Source organism: Bipolaris zeicola (assembly GCF_000523435.1).
Source record: "Bipolaris zeicola 26-R-13 unplaced genomic scaffold scaffold_8, whole genome shotgun sequence".
NCBI lineage: Eukaryota > Fungi > Ascomycota > Dothideomycetes > Pleosporales > Pleosporaceae > Bipolaris > Bipolaris zeicola.
Window position 1 is genome coordinate 50,484 of NW_006912057.1, and position 17,612 is coordinate 68,095.

At 50.9% G+C, this 17,612-nt stretch overlaps 7 protein-coding genes across 7 annotated transcripts; 4 read left to right on the plus strand and 3 right to left on the minus strand.

Annotated features, from left to right (window-relative positions):
• Positions 1-592: 592 nt before the first annotated feature.
• On the plus strand, positions 593-5,251 carry COCCADRAFT_32740 (uncharacterized protein; the record flags this gene model as incomplete). Its single annotated transcript, XM_007709400.1, has 5 exons — positions 593-828; positions 986-1,058; positions 1,106-1,282; positions 1,330-1,467; positions 1,514-5,251. The coding sequence occupies 5 exons, from the start codon at positions 593-595 to the stop codon at positions 5,249-5,251; spliced, it is 4,362 nt and encodes a 1,453-aa protein (XP_007707590.1).
• A 330-nt stretch (positions 5,252-5,581) lies between these two features.
• Positions 5,582-6,568, minus strand: COCCADRAFT_50652 (uncharacterized protein; the record flags this gene model as incomplete). The annotated part of the gene is made up of 1 exon (XM_007709434.1): positions 5,582-6,568. A coding segment is annotated over one exon (987 nt), but the record flags the coding sequence as incomplete, so codon positions are not given.
• A 464-nt stretch (positions 6,569-7,032) lies between these two features.
• On the plus strand, positions 7,033-8,442 carry COCCADRAFT_22398 (uncharacterized protein; the record flags this gene model as incomplete). Its single annotated transcript, XM_007709379.1, has 1 exon — positions 7,033-8,442. One exon carries the CDS (start codon positions 7,033-7,035, stop codon positions 8,440-8,442), a length of 1,410 nt encoding a protein of 469 aa, XP_007707569.1.
• Positions 8,443-8,819: 377 nt separating this feature from the next.
• Positions 8,820-9,984, minus strand: COCCADRAFT_32743 (uncharacterized protein; the record flags this gene model as incomplete). Its single annotated transcript, XM_007709401.1, has 2 exons — positions 8,820-9,708; positions 9,770-9,984. The coding sequence occupies 2 exons, from the start codon at positions 9,982-9,984 to the stop codon at positions 8,820-8,822; spliced, it is 1,104 nt and encodes a 367-aa protein (XP_007707591.1).
• Positions 9,985-11,709: 1,725 nt separating this feature from the next.
• COCCADRAFT_1086 (uncharacterized protein) lies at positions 11,710-13,145 on the minus strand (the record flags this gene model as incomplete). Its single annotated transcript, XM_007709363.1, has 2 exons — positions 11,710-12,477; positions 12,528-13,145. 2 exons carry the CDS (start codon positions 13,143-13,145, stop codon positions 11,710-11,712), a joined length of 1,386 nt encoding a protein of 461 aa, XP_007707553.1.
• A 350-nt stretch (positions 13,146-13,495) lies between these two features.
• On the plus strand, positions 13,496-15,078 carry COCCADRAFT_83847 (uncharacterized protein; the record flags this gene model as incomplete). The annotated part of the gene is made up of 4 exons (XM_007709435.1): positions 13,496-13,615; positions 13,668-13,745; positions 13,802-14,777; positions 14,828-15,078. 4 exons carry the CDS (start codon positions 13,496-13,498, stop codon positions 15,076-15,078), a joined length of 1,425 nt encoding a protein of 474 aa, XP_007707625.1.
• Positions 15,079-16,119: 1,041 nt separating this feature from the next.
• On the plus strand, positions 16,120-16,395 carry COCCADRAFT_83969 (uncharacterized protein; the record flags this gene model as incomplete). Its single annotated transcript, XM_007709436.1, has 1 exon — positions 16,120-16,395. One exon carries the CDS (start codon positions 16,120-16,122, stop codon positions 16,393-16,395), a length of 276 nt encoding a protein of 91 aa, XP_007707626.1.
• Between the last annotated feature and the right edge of the window lie 1,217 nt (positions 16,396-17,612).

Here is a 17,612-nt window from a genome sequence, read left to right on the forward strand (position 1 = left end):
GGCTGGTGGTCTGCTTTCACTGCGAGGTGTCGTACGTGTAATTGAAAATGGTGGAGTTAGCAGAGGAGATGTGTTGGGAAAGGCCATGAAGCAGACGACCACAGTGCGAGTTTCTGTACTAAGGGATGGCGATGCAGCCCAGGCGACTGTATCTTGATAGAAAAGACGCGTAAGCGTCGCGTATTATTAGCCAAAGATATTTCGGGTATGTTACATCAAAGAAAGATCCATGGGCAGAATGCGCAAAAGTGTTGGAGGACCTGATTGTGACCAAGCCTAAGGGGTGCGGATATACAGAGGTGCGGTGGTGAGGTGGCAGGGAGTCACACGTGTGCCAAGGCGCTAGTGCCGCGTCACAGGCCCGGGCTTGTGAAGTCCATCGCAGCTCGTTGTTCGCGACTTTAATGGGTCTTTGTTGCATTCCAGCAGCCGCCAGTCGTTCTCAACCCGACTCGGCCAGCAGCACACGCCCAGAACCCCGAATCGAAATCGCTTCTACATCCGACACCAGAGCATTCCCAAGATCCAATCATTGACTGTGACGTTGCTCACTGATCGCGCACGAAACATACCTTGTGATAGAGTCGCGACCATGGCGACTCCGCGCGGTGGAAGGGGTGGTGGGAGTGAGAGAGGACGCGGTGGAAGAGGCAGTTATACTCCGAATTCGAACCGTGGACGTGGAAAGAACAACGCGCAGAGCGATGATGAGCGACCGGCGCAAACCCTCTATACGCGTGGACAGGGACGACAGCACACGGGCGGCAGTAGAGGCGGTTCAAATGGCAATGGTGGATTTAATGCGCGGGGCGGCCATTTCGGTTCTTCGTAAGTTCTCTTGTTTCCTCTGACATGGCTACAGGTCGTGGGCGGACCAAGGGCGTCATCACCCGGATACACTGCACGTAATCACTATCATTGCGACATATGCCAGACGAGGGCTTCCTATGGCTGCTCGCGGCCTATTCTAACCGGATATTTCCAGGAATGCCTTTGCCTCGAACAAGAATAACACACCGAACTTTGCGCCCCACGAATATCAGAAACGTCTGAACTACGTACGAGCCTTCCTACCCATACTTTGGACCAGCGCTGATAGGGCTAGATTAAATCCGAGCGACCCAAGATTCGTGAGCAATTCATTAAAAACGGGCTCATGAACCCAGAAGGCCAGATGCGCTTAAGCGACTCAGTCAAGCTCTACGGCATATGCGAGGAAATGTGCCCAGAGTACGAGCGCGTGCGTCGCATTGTTGAGTTAGATGTTAAGGCGCCGGAATGCGTGAGTACCAATTGCAATATCCAAAGTACTCTTACTGACCTGTGCAGACCCCCGAGACCCAACACCTACCCAGCCGCAGTCAGCGCATACCAGATGAGTCGCGCATGGTCAAGGCATATGCACGCTCTGCAGCGGGTATGGATGTAGAATTGGTTTCAGAGATTCGCTCACCCTCCACTTGCTTGGTAAGTCGCTAGTAGCCTCTAAGCAGCAGTTGACTAACTACTGTAGAAAACCCTCAAGTACCTTTTTGGGCGACTGGACGAAGACGACTTCCAATTCCTTCATTCGTGGCTTTGGGACCGAACACGAGCCGTCCGGAAGGACTTGCGCACTCAGCGCATTGAGAACAAGACCGATATCGCAATCCTCCTCACTTCCCTTGAGTACAGCGCCCGTTTCTACATGCTATCGGCTCATCACATGGCTCAGAGTACAAAGGACGATTACTCGCATCAGCAGGATGTCGAGCAACTGAATCAGACTTTGATCTCACTGAAGGAGCGATATGGCGACAATCGACGAGCTGGCATTGTGTCAGAGAACGAGGCCGAGTTCTGGGCGTATCGCTTGATTTTGGCTCCTATTTACGCCAATACACAGCTCGAAAACGAGTTACACCGCCTGCCCAGCGACCTGCGAAACAATCCACGAGTGAAGACTGCCTTGGAAATCTTTCGTGTTCTCAAAACAATCATTATTCACCGAAATTACGACAATTTCGTTCAATGCCAGTCCAACTGGAAGGTTTTCTGGGATCTGATCAAGTCACCGAGAGTCTCATATCTGATGGCATGCGCTGCTGCGATCTGCTTCAACAGGGTACGCCACGTCGTACTCGACTCAGTTTGGCGTGCCTATCGAGTTGGCCAATACAGACATCAAGTCAGTGTTGAAGAGTGGACGACTGGCAAGCTGAGAGAAGTCCTGGGCATGGATACTGACTCGGAGGCGGTTCAATTCTGTGAAGCTCACGGTTTCGTGTTTGAAGTGAACGAAGCAGGTCAGACTTTCTTGGATATCAAGCAAAAGAGTTATGAGAGGAAAGCTGTGGTTCTTCCCAAAGCCGATGTCAAACCTCAATTCTTCTCCGCATCAATTGTCGAGGCCAAACGTCACGGCCGTCCACTTTCAGCCGTCATCGCAGGCTTGACCGTACAAGAGACTAAGAAGGGCGGTTTCTCTTTTAACAATGCATTCACAAACCAGGTTGGTCAAGCGGAAGGCCAAACGTCGTTATTCATTCCAGAGAAACCAAACATCTTCTCTCAGCAGTCAAACGGACCAAAGTCATTAAGTGGTAGTTTCAACCCAACGGCTTCTCCGTTCCAGCCCAGCAGTGCACCCACAGGAAGTTCTAATCCTTTCGTCAAGGCTCCACAATCCGGCGTATTCGACCCTTCAAAGAATCCCATCAAATTCGCGTCGCCGGCAGATGCGAACACGAACCCATTTCTTCAGCAGGATAACTCTTCGCCTTTCCAATCTGCACCACTCGCAACTCCAACAAATCCTTTTTTGAAAAATAACACTACTCCGCCTCAGCCTACCACATCTGCGGCACCAAGCAACCCTTTTCTACCTTCGCCGTTTACAGCTGCGCAGTCGAAATCCCAACCACAAGATTCGACTTCGGAACCTAAGCCAGCCCCATCAGCCGAAGCTCCTAAGTCAGCTCCCGCCTTCAATTTCACTACACCGGGCTTCAACTTTGCACCTACACAGGAAACTACAGAACCCGGGGTTTCTTCTACACCAGCAGGGTCGTTTTCTACCACACAGGCAGGATCATTTTCTTTCACACCAGCAGGTTCACCACCCCAAGAAGATACGTCCGCACAGGAAGCTGAAGCTGAAGCGCAAAGAGCGGAAAAAGCCCGGCTTGAAGCAGCTGAGAAACAACGACGGGAAGATGAGGCACGACAACGTGTGCAAGAAGCGCAACGGTTAAAGCAAGCAAAAGAGGAGGAGCGAAAGAGGGAAGCTGCTGCCGCGGTAGAACGCCAACAAAAAGAGCAGGCAGAGCGAGAGCGCAGAGCACGTGAAGAGCAGGAGGAATTGGCCCGGCAAGCGAGGCAACGTCAAGCACAAGAGGAGGAAGCTCGGGCAAAGCGACTTCGTGAGATGGATTTGGCATTACATGCGCTTACGTCGGATGTCATGTTTGACCCTCATGAAGGATTGTTGATGCAGTTCATTGAGAATTCGGTTATCAACATCTCGAATGAAGCTGCAAAGTCAGTGGAGATGGAGAGGAGAGTGGCGCACGTGGATCGCAAATACGAAAATTATTTGGTGGAATTGAAGCGGGCGGGATTGGCCAAGATTATGGCCGCGGTTCAAAAGAAAAAGCGAATGCAAAAGGCTAAAGAGAGGAGGAGACGATTGAAAGAGAAGCGTATTCGGACGATGTCGATGGGAGAGAAAGAGCGCACAGACGCGTCTGTCCTTGGGCAGACTGTTGCCCTGAACGGTGAAGCAGGGCCAACAAGTCAGCCCAACGGTTATGCAGCACCGCAACAACGTTCGTCCAACACTCGGCGTGCTAAACGAACAGAAGAGCGGCGAAACCTGCAGGTCTCCGAAGCAATCAACACAACAGTTCCTGATGCAACTCCTAACAACCCAGGTCCGAGGGCAATGGGCCGTTCTCACAACAATCCGCCAAACACAAACACAAGCAAAGAAAGCTCTTCGGCACTCGCGTATTCGCAAGCCTACCGCCAGGCCGCTGCAACGGCACCTGTAGATCGAACAGAAACAGACTGGTTCAAACTACGAGCGATGGGCATTGACCCTAGCAAACACCGGAAGAGGAGTTTTGACTTTACTTCTTCTGATGAAGAAAAGCCAAACCTGATTGAGTCCAAGCGGCCGAAGCTGTTATCAAAGTCTCCTTCAGTGGAAAGTCAATTACCACCTACCCCCAAGACTATGGACGAGGAGCAGGTTGATCAGACTGAAGCCATCAAACAGTCCTTCAAGGGCTCAACATACACAATATCACCATCTCATTCGATCAACGGGGCTGCCTCTATCAGTGGTCGAGCCTCATTCAACGATTCTACCAGCAGCTTGATCGAAAGAGCTCGAAGGATAGTGGCCGGTGCCAAGTCAGAAATGCCGCCACCTCCACACACCAATAGCGCAATGTCTGTCTATAGGGCTGATTCCTTTAACGGAAATGCCAGCCAACTCATTGCACGTGCCAAAGGGCTTGCAGGACATCATGATACAACTTCAAATGTACAGCATGACTGGAGCCGAAGCGTTCCCAACCTTGGCTTCTCAGCATCTCAGAGCCAGCGGTCAATGTATGGTAACAGTAGCTTCGGCAGCACGGTGTCGACCAAGGACCGTCCAGCATACTGGGGACGTACAAGTCGGTTTGTACCTCGCCATCTCTACGGTCGCGGTGCGGACGCTGTTCGTGCGTACAGAGTAGAGCAGGGCCTTAGCAAGTCACCGTCCAGCACACGACCGGCTAGTGCAGAGCCTATGAGTTTCTCATCTCCAACCCCAGCCCAGCAGTTGTTTGTCCAGCACGCACAAGCCCGAACCCAGGGCTACACCCAGGAACAATACAGCGATACGGAAGAAGCCAGTGGCGTTGACGTTGTTGATGTTGACGCTGAAGACTCAAATGCCGTCATGACCGATGATGAGGGATTTGCTGGTGCAACAAACTCGTATCCTGGCTCTCAGTTCCCTGCTGCCCAGTCCAATCATCAAGACTACAACGAAGACGCAGATTCCGAGATGCTGGAAGGCGAGGACGACGACGAACTCCTCGACTACGACGAGTACGACGAGGTTGATGAGGACGAAGAGATTGCAGACGATTTTGACGAAGAGGAAGAGGAAGAGGAGGATGAGTCTCAAGAAGAAGAAGAAGATGATGATGATGGGGGCGAAAACACCATGAAACCCGGAGCAACCGAAGACGACGCCATTGAGCTTTCTGACTAGGATCTTTTTCTTTGCCGAGGAGAGAATGTATTATATTTTACCCAAACAAGCGTTTAGTATCAGCATAGCGATGGCGTTTTTTCTATCTTTTCTTGTCATCTTTTACCGTTTTGCTGGTCAAGGACAGGGTGGAACAGTATGCATGGGTGTAAGTGGAAAAGAGATACCCAGTTACTAGCTACGGAATGCGAGTGTTTCAGCGAGCGGTGTTCAAAAGTAAATGGAAACTTTTCAAGCATTCAACCAAGTCTACTCTGCCTTTACAGTGAATCACTGATGCGTTGTCATGAATCCCCAATATGAACTGTAAACCGAATCTTCAAACTAGGTAGGATGATACGCCTTATACACCTGCAACGCCCCCTCAACACTCTGCACCACGCCAAAGAAAACGGTCAAGCACAGAATCACCATGGCAACCCAAAACGTATACCACTGCGCCTTATCCCGCCTATCCCGCCACTGCTGCAAAATCGACCTCCGATGCGGCGCCTCGAACACCCTTTCCAGCGCCCCCAGCCTTTTCCTCCAATACCTAAAGTCGCTCCCTCGACAATCCCTGAGTCGACCCAGTTCCAAAATGCGCATATCGACGCCGGCTAAGTGCGGTGAATGCGTGACCCACTCCCTCGTTTTGGCATCGTTGGCCGGGAAAAGCAGGGCCAGCGTGTCCAGTGTCTCTGCCGCTAGGCCATCCGGCAAGATGCCATCTTGCCATTGGAGAAAGGAGGCGTGGTGGAAGATGTAGAGTTGGTTCCCGCCGCGCGAGAGGTGCAGGTGGTCTGCTAAATTACTTGTCCAGGTGATTTCGACGCCGCAGTAGCGGTGCAGTTTGTAGGCTGTGAAGTCCTCGCCGAAGAGCATGTCTACTCCTTCATTTTCGTAGCTTGAAGGGTCCTGCGGTACGAAATGTGATTGGAGAAGGTCTTGCAGGCTGGATGTGGGGGATGTCCAGGTGAGGGAGTGGTGGGTTCCACGCCGGGTGTAAGGTAAGGGGCCGATGTCTGTCATGCTGAGGAGCCGGGCGACGAGCATGACTGAGCCTTCGAGCATGGTGTCTGCTTCTTCGGGGGTTCGGCTTCCCCGCATGGAGGGTTGGATGTAGGATTTTATGGCGGCTTTTGGGGTTGAGGAGTGCATGTGCTGAGCGACGGATTGGATGTCTACATGTGTGCGAATTGTGGTGTATTTGCCCTTGGCAGTTTGGATTGCGGTGTTGCATTGGGTGTTGTAGTAGAGCATATATGGAGCCCAGTAGAGTTCTGATGGGTCAGTGGAGTTTGGGGTGGTTTGATGCCATAGTTGGGATATGATTTCAAGTTGGAGTTTTTCGTCTTCGACTGGTACACTTGGGTTGTCTTGGAGTGACATTTTTCTTCGGATATGGTTGTCCTGGGAGAAGGCTATTGATAATGGGATTGTTAATCAGGCAATGAATGTGACGTTGCTCAGCTCGCATGCTGAAGCGAGGAACTAAGTGGCAGGTTACGCGATAGTATGTATGCAGGAGGGGCTGCGCCTCAATGCTTGCAGATGCGCTTCAGCCTTGGGCCGGAAATGATAGGATGAGAGTTTCCTCGCTGCGCCGCAGGCACACTGGCGCGTCTGAGGTTGACCACCCCACTATCTGCACAGCCGTACTCCTCTGCTCAATTAATCACCTCCTTAATGAACCCCCTCTTACTTAATCCCCAGTGGCAGTAATCTTGTGCTCAATCATTCTGTGCCACTTTTCAATCCTGACAGTTCTGTGTCACTTCGATTCCTAGTCAACCGTCACAATGTTCGAGTCACGTGTCCCAATGCTTCGGCGCACCCGCCAATTCACCTCACCTGAGGAATCCGTAGGAGAACTTATGGCCCGATGCTGCTGCCTCAAGTACCCCCCATGGCAAAAAGATGACCTTTGCTGGGACGTCCGAGGTGAGGCCTTGAAAGCCTATAACAGCTTCAGCCGTCTGGTATGGAAGAAACTCGAGAATGAATGCACTGAACGCCCTGATCGCTCGGGCCTCATTGTCAGTGTGTACATGATTGGCTACTCTCCATCTACAGCCGTCCCTGTTCTTGTGTTTGTAAGCAAGAACAGAAACGCAGCCAAGGAGGCCCAGAAGATTGTGAAGAAGAGTGGAATTCTGAAGCGGTACCCGGGTTTCGAGACTGCGATTATGGATCTCTTGCCTACTGGGAGTTTGGTTCTAGTCGCTCAGGGGCCAAAGAAAGCAACTCAAGATAATCTGCCCGTTCCGGGTCGGCGTGAGGTGTATTACGATCCCAGATTCGAGATTGAGTCGGTAGGAATGGCACTGTATGTACGAGACGAAGATGGAACATTTGAAAAAGCCACTGGCAATGTGGTGGTTAGCGAACAGGGACTCGGGTACTTTACAGCTGCACACGTCTTCCAAGCACAAGATGTGGCGACGGAGCCTGTTGTCGGATGGGGCGAAGACACCAGTGTTGATGATGACTCGGACAGTGATGACTTCGACGAAGACGAACTCGAACTCCTATCGCGATACAGCCAAAGCTCGCAGGAGTCACTGTCTCCCGACCTAACTGAAAGCACAGCCCTCTCCTCCTCATCCCTCCCATCCTCCTCCTCAGAAACAGTCGACACCCAAGACGCAACGACCTTCACCCCATCCTTACCCCCTACACCCGCCTCTTCCTCCCCCACAGCCCCAGAACCCTACGTAAACCGCACCATGCGTCTCGACGACATCGACCTCCACCACCTCGGCCACTGGACCCCGACCTCCCCAACCTCAGCCCTCAACCAAGACTGGACCCTCATCACCATAACAAACACCACTGTCCTATCTTCCCTCTCCAACCCCCTCACCCAGCCTCCCCTCCTCCCCCCCTCAACCCCGCACCCCCCTCACAAAGCCGAAGTAGTAATCCACACAACATGGGGTCGCCTCCGCGCCTCGCTCCTCGAAACACCCGTACTGTTACGTCTGCCTGGTAGCAGTAAAGTAGCGGAGGTGTTGCGGTTCGAATATAGGGGCAGCCTTGGGGTGGCGGATTGCGGGTCTTTAGTTGTGGGGCAGGGAACCGGGGAGGTGTATGGGCATGTTGTTGCGGGGGCGGCGGAGGGGAGGGTGGGTTATATGGTTTCTGCGGTTGGGACGATGGGGGAGATGCAGGCGTGTGGTGGATGGAGGGTTGTTGGGCTGGTGGAGTAAGGGTGTGTTGGCTGCTTGTGTGTGTGTAGGGAGTTAATAAAGTTTAGATATTAGTTTTTTTTCTGGTAAAAAGGGGGTTCTGAATATGGGATTAGGATCATTAGATGATTTTTATAATGTTTTCTTCGAATAGTATTCTATATGAGGTCATAAACTCGAGTTGTGAGAATTGTCTGATGTGATCGATCTGATGCGTAAAAATTTAGCTACACCCCCTGACAACAAACAAAAACGCAGAGAAAGCAAGAAACAGCAATCAAGAATTTCCAATCATATATTACAAAAGCCGCTAACAGACGGGTATCATTACTACAACTTAAGAGACGCAATTCTATATAGATTATGCCTGAACAAAAGAAAAAAAAGGATATATCTCATTATACCTCTTTCTCCTGCACTCTGAAGGTCTTCTTGTGCAGGGGCGTCTCATCCCCAAACACGCTGAGCGCAGGCGCATCATTACTGCTCCTCGAGCTGCTCTCTATAAAATCTCTCCTATCAGTCGTCTCCTTGCGATCCTCATGTGTAATGCGGAGTTCAGTATGGCACTGAATACCGCCAAGATCGAGACTCTCGTCGCTATCGATCTTGCTGAGACCGGCGCTGCGCATATTCGAAGGGTGGTTACGCTTAGAGCGGTTGGTAAGGTGTAGGGACTGTGCGGCGGCGGCAGAGCGCGAATGCGATTCGGGATCGGTGGTGCTGTGGAATTCTTCGGGGCCCATGTCGTTTTGGGATTTGCCCTGGGCAAGGCGGACGACGAGCGAGGCCATGGACATCTCGATGTTGAGCTTGACCATGTAGGCGACGGGGTGGAATTGAATGTAGACGACTTGGTTACGGAGGAACATGAGGCCGATGAGGAGGGCGTCCATGGCGATGGAGATGAGCATGAGCTTACCGTTGAAGCTGATGAGTGGCGCGTATTTGGTGAGGCCGTGCTGGTTTACCAATCGAATCTTGACAGTGCGCAAGAAGTACCAGTTGAGCGCTGCGTCAACGATGAGGATAAGAACTTTGGAGATTTTATCCCATACATTGTTGATCTTGACGAAGGTATCGTTGATAGGGGGATTTGTATGCGAAGGGATCCAGATGCAGAAGACGGCAATGTTGATGGCAGTGATGAAGATGAAGGTACCCCATTTGAGTTTCTTAATCGTACTGCGGTGCTCGGCGATGAGTGCAATTCGATTGATGATAATTTGCATGAGCAGTTGAATCTCAAACACCCAGAAGAACAGGATGGAGAACAAGACTGGTATACTGTGGCATTGCGTGTTAGTGGATATCTCTTGTAGCAGTGTTGAAGAAAAGAATCACTCACCTCGGCCCAACTGTGTCATTGAGAAAGAGCCATCCAATGACTCCAATGCAGACGTTGACTAGAATCTCACCCCATACCATGTAAATGTAGGCAGAGCGTAATGGGCTGTGATTCCGCCGTGTCTGCTTGATTGCCTCCCATACTGTCAAGAAGCCGAAGCCAAGTGTGAAGCCAGCAGCAAGGGCTGCAAGCTGGAAATCCTGAACAGATGCCATTCTGCTCCACGACTCTGATTCGAGTCTGGGTCGATTCCGGGGAAGAAGGAGACTCGGTGAATTAAGATCCTACCGGGCAAAAGTGCGGGGACCTCTGCAACAACAATACATATATCATTCTAGACCCTTGCAAGGAGACATTACTACATCGGCAGGTGCACAGGTGCCGGGGCGAGATCTCGAATGGCGAACTGACCAGCCAAGGGTGGTTCTAGGCAGGACGGCTTGTAGCGTGAAGCTGAACTGCGAGCGAACGGGCTAGCTCATCTCTTGGTCTTCTACTTCGCCAATCAGCATCCGAAGACGCCACTCACTAAAATCCTGAGACTGCTGTGGAGTAGAGACGCGGGTAGCGTTGCACGGTACAACTGCCCCGAAGTAGACAGCGAGCCGCGCCACTCTCGACACTGCGGGCACTACATTCTTTAGCAGATGTCAAAAACGCAATGCGAAACTCTGTTACTCAAGCCTACAGAGGGACCAGGCGCGGTAGATATGTAAGTATGTTTGTGTACCGCGAGTATACTTCCGAACGCTTGGAACATCGATACTACTTGAGATCTCCCCCGGTCATCTGATGTGGGTCTGCCGATCATGATTGACATGACCATGCAAGGAACATGGTCCCGCAATTCCGCTTAGTGGAGGAACAGTTCCCATGGCCCTGCTCAGGGTGGCTTTGCCTTTGCTCTCATGAGTTTGCTGTCACTTTTGTTGCTTTTGCGTGGTGGCTGCTGTCATAGCAATAGTGCTACAGCCGCAACCGTCCCATGTCATGATTCAATAGTCGCCAAGAATCTAGAGTTGCTTCCCGACCACAGCAACCAATTGATACAGTCTCGAAGAACCGCTTACTCGCCTCTAGCGTCATCGGAACCAGCCGTAATCGCCATCGCGGCCCCTGACTACGAACGTCGACATGGCCGAAGAAGACCCGCATGAGGGGGTGTCGACATGCTTGGTTGAGTAATTCCTATAAGTAGCCTTCAGCTTGGCCACTGGCCGATCTTGTCCGAGGTTGCCAGCACTAATAAAACTACAGATGCTGCATTTGGCACGCGGATTCAACAATCGAATTCTTCATTTACAACGATATGCATTCGTCCTTGTTCAAGAGGAGATGCACATGTAGTCCATGTATACTTACTAGACGAGGTGTTGTGTAACGTGGAGCCGAAGATCCTTCCGATGGCGTTCAGCCCCATCGGTAAATTTTCGGTACCCGCCAGTCTGGCTGCACGAGATGGTACCATGTTGTTGGTAGGTTTTCCGCGGACCGACTGTCGCGTGCTTTTAAGGTCCGCTTGAGTTGCCCGCTTTTCACGCAGATTGAGCTATACACACGCTAGAGTGCAAGTAGCCAATGTTTCACTTTTGCCTTCTCCAAGGATGTTTGTAGATCACGAACAGGAGTGTGGGCCAAGACGACACTACTTTCTCGGCAGAGTAATATGTAAGCAGCGCTTCATACGATGGGCGTATTGTCGAACGGAAGTGGACCTATCCGACAAAGTAGACCTACCCGACGAAATGAACCAGTAGACTTGCAATGTCACTGAGCAAAAGGAGCTGAGATGATTGACCCCACGTGGAGAACTAACGGAATACAAGTCAAGCAGGTTCCGGAGGGATGTGTCCGGTGGTCTCTTTTTCCGCCACTCTCACGAGTCAATACAGACTCACCCGTTCCTGGCCATGAGAAAATATTCAAGACATGATGGCCAATCAGTCTTCTGCATCAATGCTAAACTCTTCTTGAACCTCCACAATCCTGACACCCCGCTGGTCGGCGATCAGACCCATAAGACCCTGGCCCACGTCCTTCAATTCATTATACTCATGCAGTAGCTTGATGTGTTCTTTGACGACTTTGTTCGCTGCGGCCATAACGTCCGCGTCAGTAGGCTCGTCATACCGTCCATCTGCGCCACCGTCAGAAGACGCCATTTCTTCCATAAGAACCTGAATCGCCGGGAGACTACGCAGAGAAGTTAATAGGGCAGCCTTGTGCGCTTTCAACTCCGATAGAATGGTTTCCTGGGGAATTCCTGACGGGCTCCTCCGCGTAGCGGCTGTCGGCGAAGCTCCCGTAGTCGGTTGGTCTTGAGACTCGGAAGTGGAGTTACAGGGTGCACCACTCGCATTGAGATCATGACTTTCAGGGTCCTTCGGTTGTGATGCCTGTTGAAGTGCGGAGCTTGGATCCTGAGGCTTTTCTTGCGAGGGCTGAACTTGCGGTGTGAAGGGGGCGGACTCTTGCGCGCTGACTATTGACTCATGGTAAGGACTGCTTGGCCTGCAATCACTGGTACTTATTTGTGGTTTTCCACCTTGGATTTCACCAAAGTCGGGATGCAAATCAGCGTCGCCAATGTCCTTGGGCGCGGATAAGGCTGATGCTGTGATGCCTGGGGTAGTCGGATTTGAGGAGCTGGTTACTACTGCAGAGATACTTGTCGTGTCAGGTGTACCCATGGTTTGAGATCTGTGCACCTAAATTGTGTGAGCAAGGACACGGGAGGACGAGCGGGTTAAGAACGGACTGCGCTCTCGCTTGGATAAATCATGTCTGCACTCTGGATTGCATTTTGGTCCACGTCGTTTAATCTGGGCTGCGATGAAATGTCACATATGACGTCATCTCCTACTACAACGGTTCGTCTATGGGGAGCTTGCGGTTGACATGTACTGGAGATGTCTCGAGCAGACTGAGGGCAAGCATCTTTTGGCGGAGAGGTGCTGTCTGGAGTTGGTGCAGCACTGATGGACCGCGATTCCCCCGCTAGTGACCCCGGTTGCACCGTGCTTCTGTTCGCAACTGAGGCATGAAGGGTTCCGTGTGCAAACCCCAGGGGGTCCATATGCGCGCGGGCGGCTCGTTCATGAGGACTCATTTGAAGTGCTGCTCCTTCCTCTTGTGGAAGCATTGCGTCTTGGGGCTTCACGTCAGTATGGTCAGTACCAGATGCATCGGTATCGACTGAAGCGCCGTTGCGATCAAGATCCAAGCCAACGGTGCTTAGTGGAGCCGTATTGGCGTTGTCTTGTGGGTGAGCTTGGTAAGTGCAGTACGTGTCCTGAAGGGGCTCCTGAGGCGCAGCAGAGGCCATGGCGTGAAGCTTATCCGCCACATCAGATGAACCAACACCAGGCGAAGACATGATAAGCTCCTCGTCCGAGTCAGCAATCTCTGTGACGCTCTTGTCGATAGCTATGTTGGCTGATGTTAAAGTTACAGAGGGGCGTAACGAGTGTACGTTGGTCGCAGTTGTTGTGGTTGGCGGACGGAGCACGGCGGAAGCCAATCAAGGGGTCCGCCGGCTCACGTGAACTGGAAATTACGACGACGCATTGCATCAGCACGAGAACAATCGCGGCCCAGGGTCATCTCCCCCCAACTTCTGCCTTGATACGCGCCTGATGTCGCCTTGAAACTCTCCACGTCTTGCGAAGGATCCTCATAACCCACAGTCGCGCCACCAGAATTGCCGTCTGAAGCGCGATAGACAACATGGGCCTTATCACAACAAGAGTGGCCGTTGCCACGCTTCTCTGCAGCACCATGGCTACCGCACACGTCCACGAAGTCAGCAAAATACAGCAAGGAGATGCCGTCTCCCAGGATCCGATTGTACGCGCTACCAAGGAACGGTGTGTTGTGGGTACTAGCTAACCTTTGCCAGGATTCGGTGCTATGGACACACATCTTGGTACAGTCGCTCGCGTGGGGCATCATCTTCCCCACGGGAATGGTCTTGGGCGTACGATAGCTGACTTCCGCATGCACACAGCAAGGTCAAACTAACATCTCTATCAGATAATACGATCCAAATGGCACGTTCCCGTACAAACACTCGGCTCTATCCTCGCAATCATCGGATACTTCCTAGCTCACCACCATGGTGGCAGACAGTTTTCCCCTGACAACATCCACGCTAGATTTGTTCCCGTCATCATGCTCATGTTGATTTCCCAGATTGTAATGGGCGTTTACCTAAAGCTTCATCTCGAGAAAGGCATCAACGGAAAGATTCGCAAAGTGGTAGTAAAGGTGCACGGAGTGGTCGGCAAGGCTCTGCCAGTCATAACATGGGTTCAATTCCTTTTCGGAGGCATCACAGCCCTGGGTTTCTGCAGGGCCGATCATACCGGACAGTGCCTGGCTCACTTCATCATGGGTAGTGCCTTCATCGCATACGGCATCATTCTCTTGATCTTGCTTTTGGTTGGACAGATGTGGCTGCGGAGAACAGGCAGGAGCCAGGAATTCTTTGATTCGATTGTCATTGCCGCCTGGGGCTGTGTCAACACCTTTACCGAGCACCGATGGGGACACCCGTGGGTTCACAACGACCTTCAACATACATCCATGGGCATTGTGTGGTGGGCAGCCGGTCTGGTCGGTATCTGGCTCAGCCGAAAGCGAAATGGACAGCCCAAGCGCAACTTGATCCCGGGTACCGTCATTCTCATGACTGGATGGGCCATGTCGGCGCACCCCCAGCATCTGCCTCTTTCGACTATGATTCATACCGTCTTTGGATACACCCTGATGGCTGCGGGCGCTGCACGTATCATTGAAATTTCGTTTGTGCTCAAGGACAGGACATCCGTCACTTCCGATGGCTCAGACCCCAACAGTTTCCAGTACATGACGCCGTTCCTGCTTATGGCTGGTGGATTCATGTTCATGGGTGCTACCGAAGAGCAGATGCAGCTTCTTTCTGATGCCAATGTCACCCATGTGTCGTATGTGCTGATTTTGTTCAGCATTGCTTTCCTGCTGTTCCTGTGTAAGTATTTCATAGTCATTTCGTGTCTTCGTAAGCTAACATGACATCAGTTGTGAACATGCTCATTCACTTGTATGCAGTCTATGCCTGGGAACAGGACGACAAAGCTGATGACGAGGCGCCTCATCTAAACGGACGTGGCGACGGTGCTGGCTACAGCAGAGTGGATCGTAGGACAATAGGTGCAGACGAGTTCGAGTTGGAAGGTCTCGACTCCGACGATGATAGCAGTGTGACATATGGAAGCGGTAGCGGCAGCGGAAGAAGCAAGGAGAGTAGGTCGTTTGCTGCACAGCACTAGTTGATGAGGTTCTCCAGCATCTATTTCCGCATTCATTTGCATAGAATGGCGTCATGGCAAGCATACTTTGAATATCTGATGGTGCGATTTATCGCCATAATTTCATAATAGAAGCAATACCGCAACCTTAGACGTTTTTTTTTCTCCATACTCACCTCATCCGTATTTTGGCAGTCCAAGCAACTGTTTTACTTCCCTAGCACGCCTTCCACTCCACCCCTCTCGCCATCCCACGTGTCCATGTCGCCATTACCCTTCCATCTCACACGTGGCGAAAACGCCGAATTCTGTTGAGCCTCCATCAGGTTACATGTGCTGAGCGGCAAAAAAATAATAAGCCGCAACATGGCCAAAAAAACAGGTACCATTCAACCACGAGATTTTTTTACAGACTATGACACACGAAATGGCTGTTAAGGGTAACTCGTGTGTCAAACCCAGCTCCTACCATGTTTATGTAGTGGGTACCACTTGCGGTATATGAAAAAAAGTCGGATGAGGCTGAGCCGATACAAGCCGAATGTTCTTATTTTGTACTACATTGCCGGTTTCGACGCGGGAGCTAGGCTGGTATTGGGGAATATGCGGTGATGGCTTTGCTTTTTGCGGTATAATGGGTGCTGGAAGTGGGAGTTAGTCAGGGCACTTTGGGGGTGGAGAGGCTTAATTGTGACGTCTTGCGGTGTGCCGTTTGACGTTTGGTTCTGGAATATGGCATTTGTGGTGCTAGGCTATGGGTTTTCCTTGGGGGCGTGTAATTGACCCACCTTTCTACAAGGCGTTGTGGGTGGTGCACGTGTAGTGGTCTCACGATCTGGGGCGTTGGTGTGTGTGGGTTTGAGAAATTTTTCTGTCCTTGTTTTCTCGATAGAGGAGTTTTCTTGGGGGTATATAAAGAGCGTGGAGAGAGTCAAGCATAGAATAGCATCGACAAGTTTATCAGTATCAAGTCTACACCACGTTACTACAATTATCTATCTGAAAGTTGATTGGGCAAAACAAAAATCACCAACCCAAACCTACTCATACTCCATGAACAAGATGAGCTCCACAAACTCCACCCCCAGCTCCTCCATCCCCGCAACCCCAGCCGCCCACTCCCGTCGCGCCTCATGCGACTCCGCCCATGACGCCCACCACTTTGTCGCCCTGCAGCAACAACGCGAGAACGAGGAAAAGACACAACACAAGATCAACACCAGCATCAAGAAGATGTGGGAGGGTGTCAAGAGGCATGCTAGTGAGCACCATCGCAGTGTTAATGCTGCGTATATGGCGAGTTATGGGTGTGGGGCTCCTGGTGGCGTGAAGAATTAGGGCTATGAGAGTTCTTGGGATTTCCAAGGGAGGGAGAGAGGGACATATTTGTCAACAATCAATCCGGACTACAATCCGAATCGATCTGGATCACCAACCCAATCCAATCCAATCTAGATGTCCGGGTTGGATTGGATTGATTGTCTATAACTATGGAGAAGATAAAGAGCAGGGACTGGGAAAAGTTTTGAGTTTTTTGAGGATTGGATTTGGACTTGAATTTGATGCGGGAAAGCGATATACCCCTTTACGAAACCGTTTTTGATGCGCTGAGCAAGAGGGAAAGAGGAAAGGTATCAGGGCAATTGCATAGAATAGAGCTGAACATTTTCTCTTCTCTTTCTTCCACAATGGGGAGTAGCTTGCTTGAGTAGGAAGATACATATTTGTTTCAGACTTGAATGAATTTTATTTTCTTCCTTCGTGTATGAGTATTATCTGACTTCTATGTAAGGTTAAGAGAAGACACAGTAGCGATACGTCTGAAATATTGCAATGTAGGTAGCAAGATTAAAAACCGGGGAGGGCACTTTTAAAGAATCCCGCTTTCAGTACCCCGATAGATTGGCTACATCTATCACCTGCCACAGAGATTAAGCGTCGTTGTGACTAGATCCGCACGGATGCTAGATTTCCATCCTAAGTGCCCAAGTAACGTAGGGTCAGGGCAAGTATCAGAGATCCAGTCGAAATAATTTATTTGATATCAAATATCTGCACATACGGATGTGTAGAAAAAATAGCATTAGACACAAATGCTGGATCTTTAGGGGTATTAAGGAATATCTAAAGCTCTAACATGACGATTAGCTTCTACAAAGTCAACAAATCTAAGAATCTTCAACGTAACAGGTGTTATGGCTCTAGCTGCTAGATTCACAGCTTCCCTGATATTACTAGAATCGTCATACAGTATTGACTTTATATTGCAAGTTGATCACATGCTAATCCAATACGACCTTGTAATTATCCAAGGCAGCAAGATGCTACATGAAAATTGAAAAGAGTAATTGATCTGCCAAAACCAGCTGAGAAGAGGGAAACCTACATCTCAAGCACTACCAATTATCAAAAGCCACATCTCATGTCCGCCCAGCCTTGAACCCTCCCAACAACTCAACTCGGAGCTAACCACAATTAGCGCCGGACTTTACACCCATTACAGCATACACCTGCATAACCCAAGCCCACCACCACTGTCATACCGTAAGCTGAGC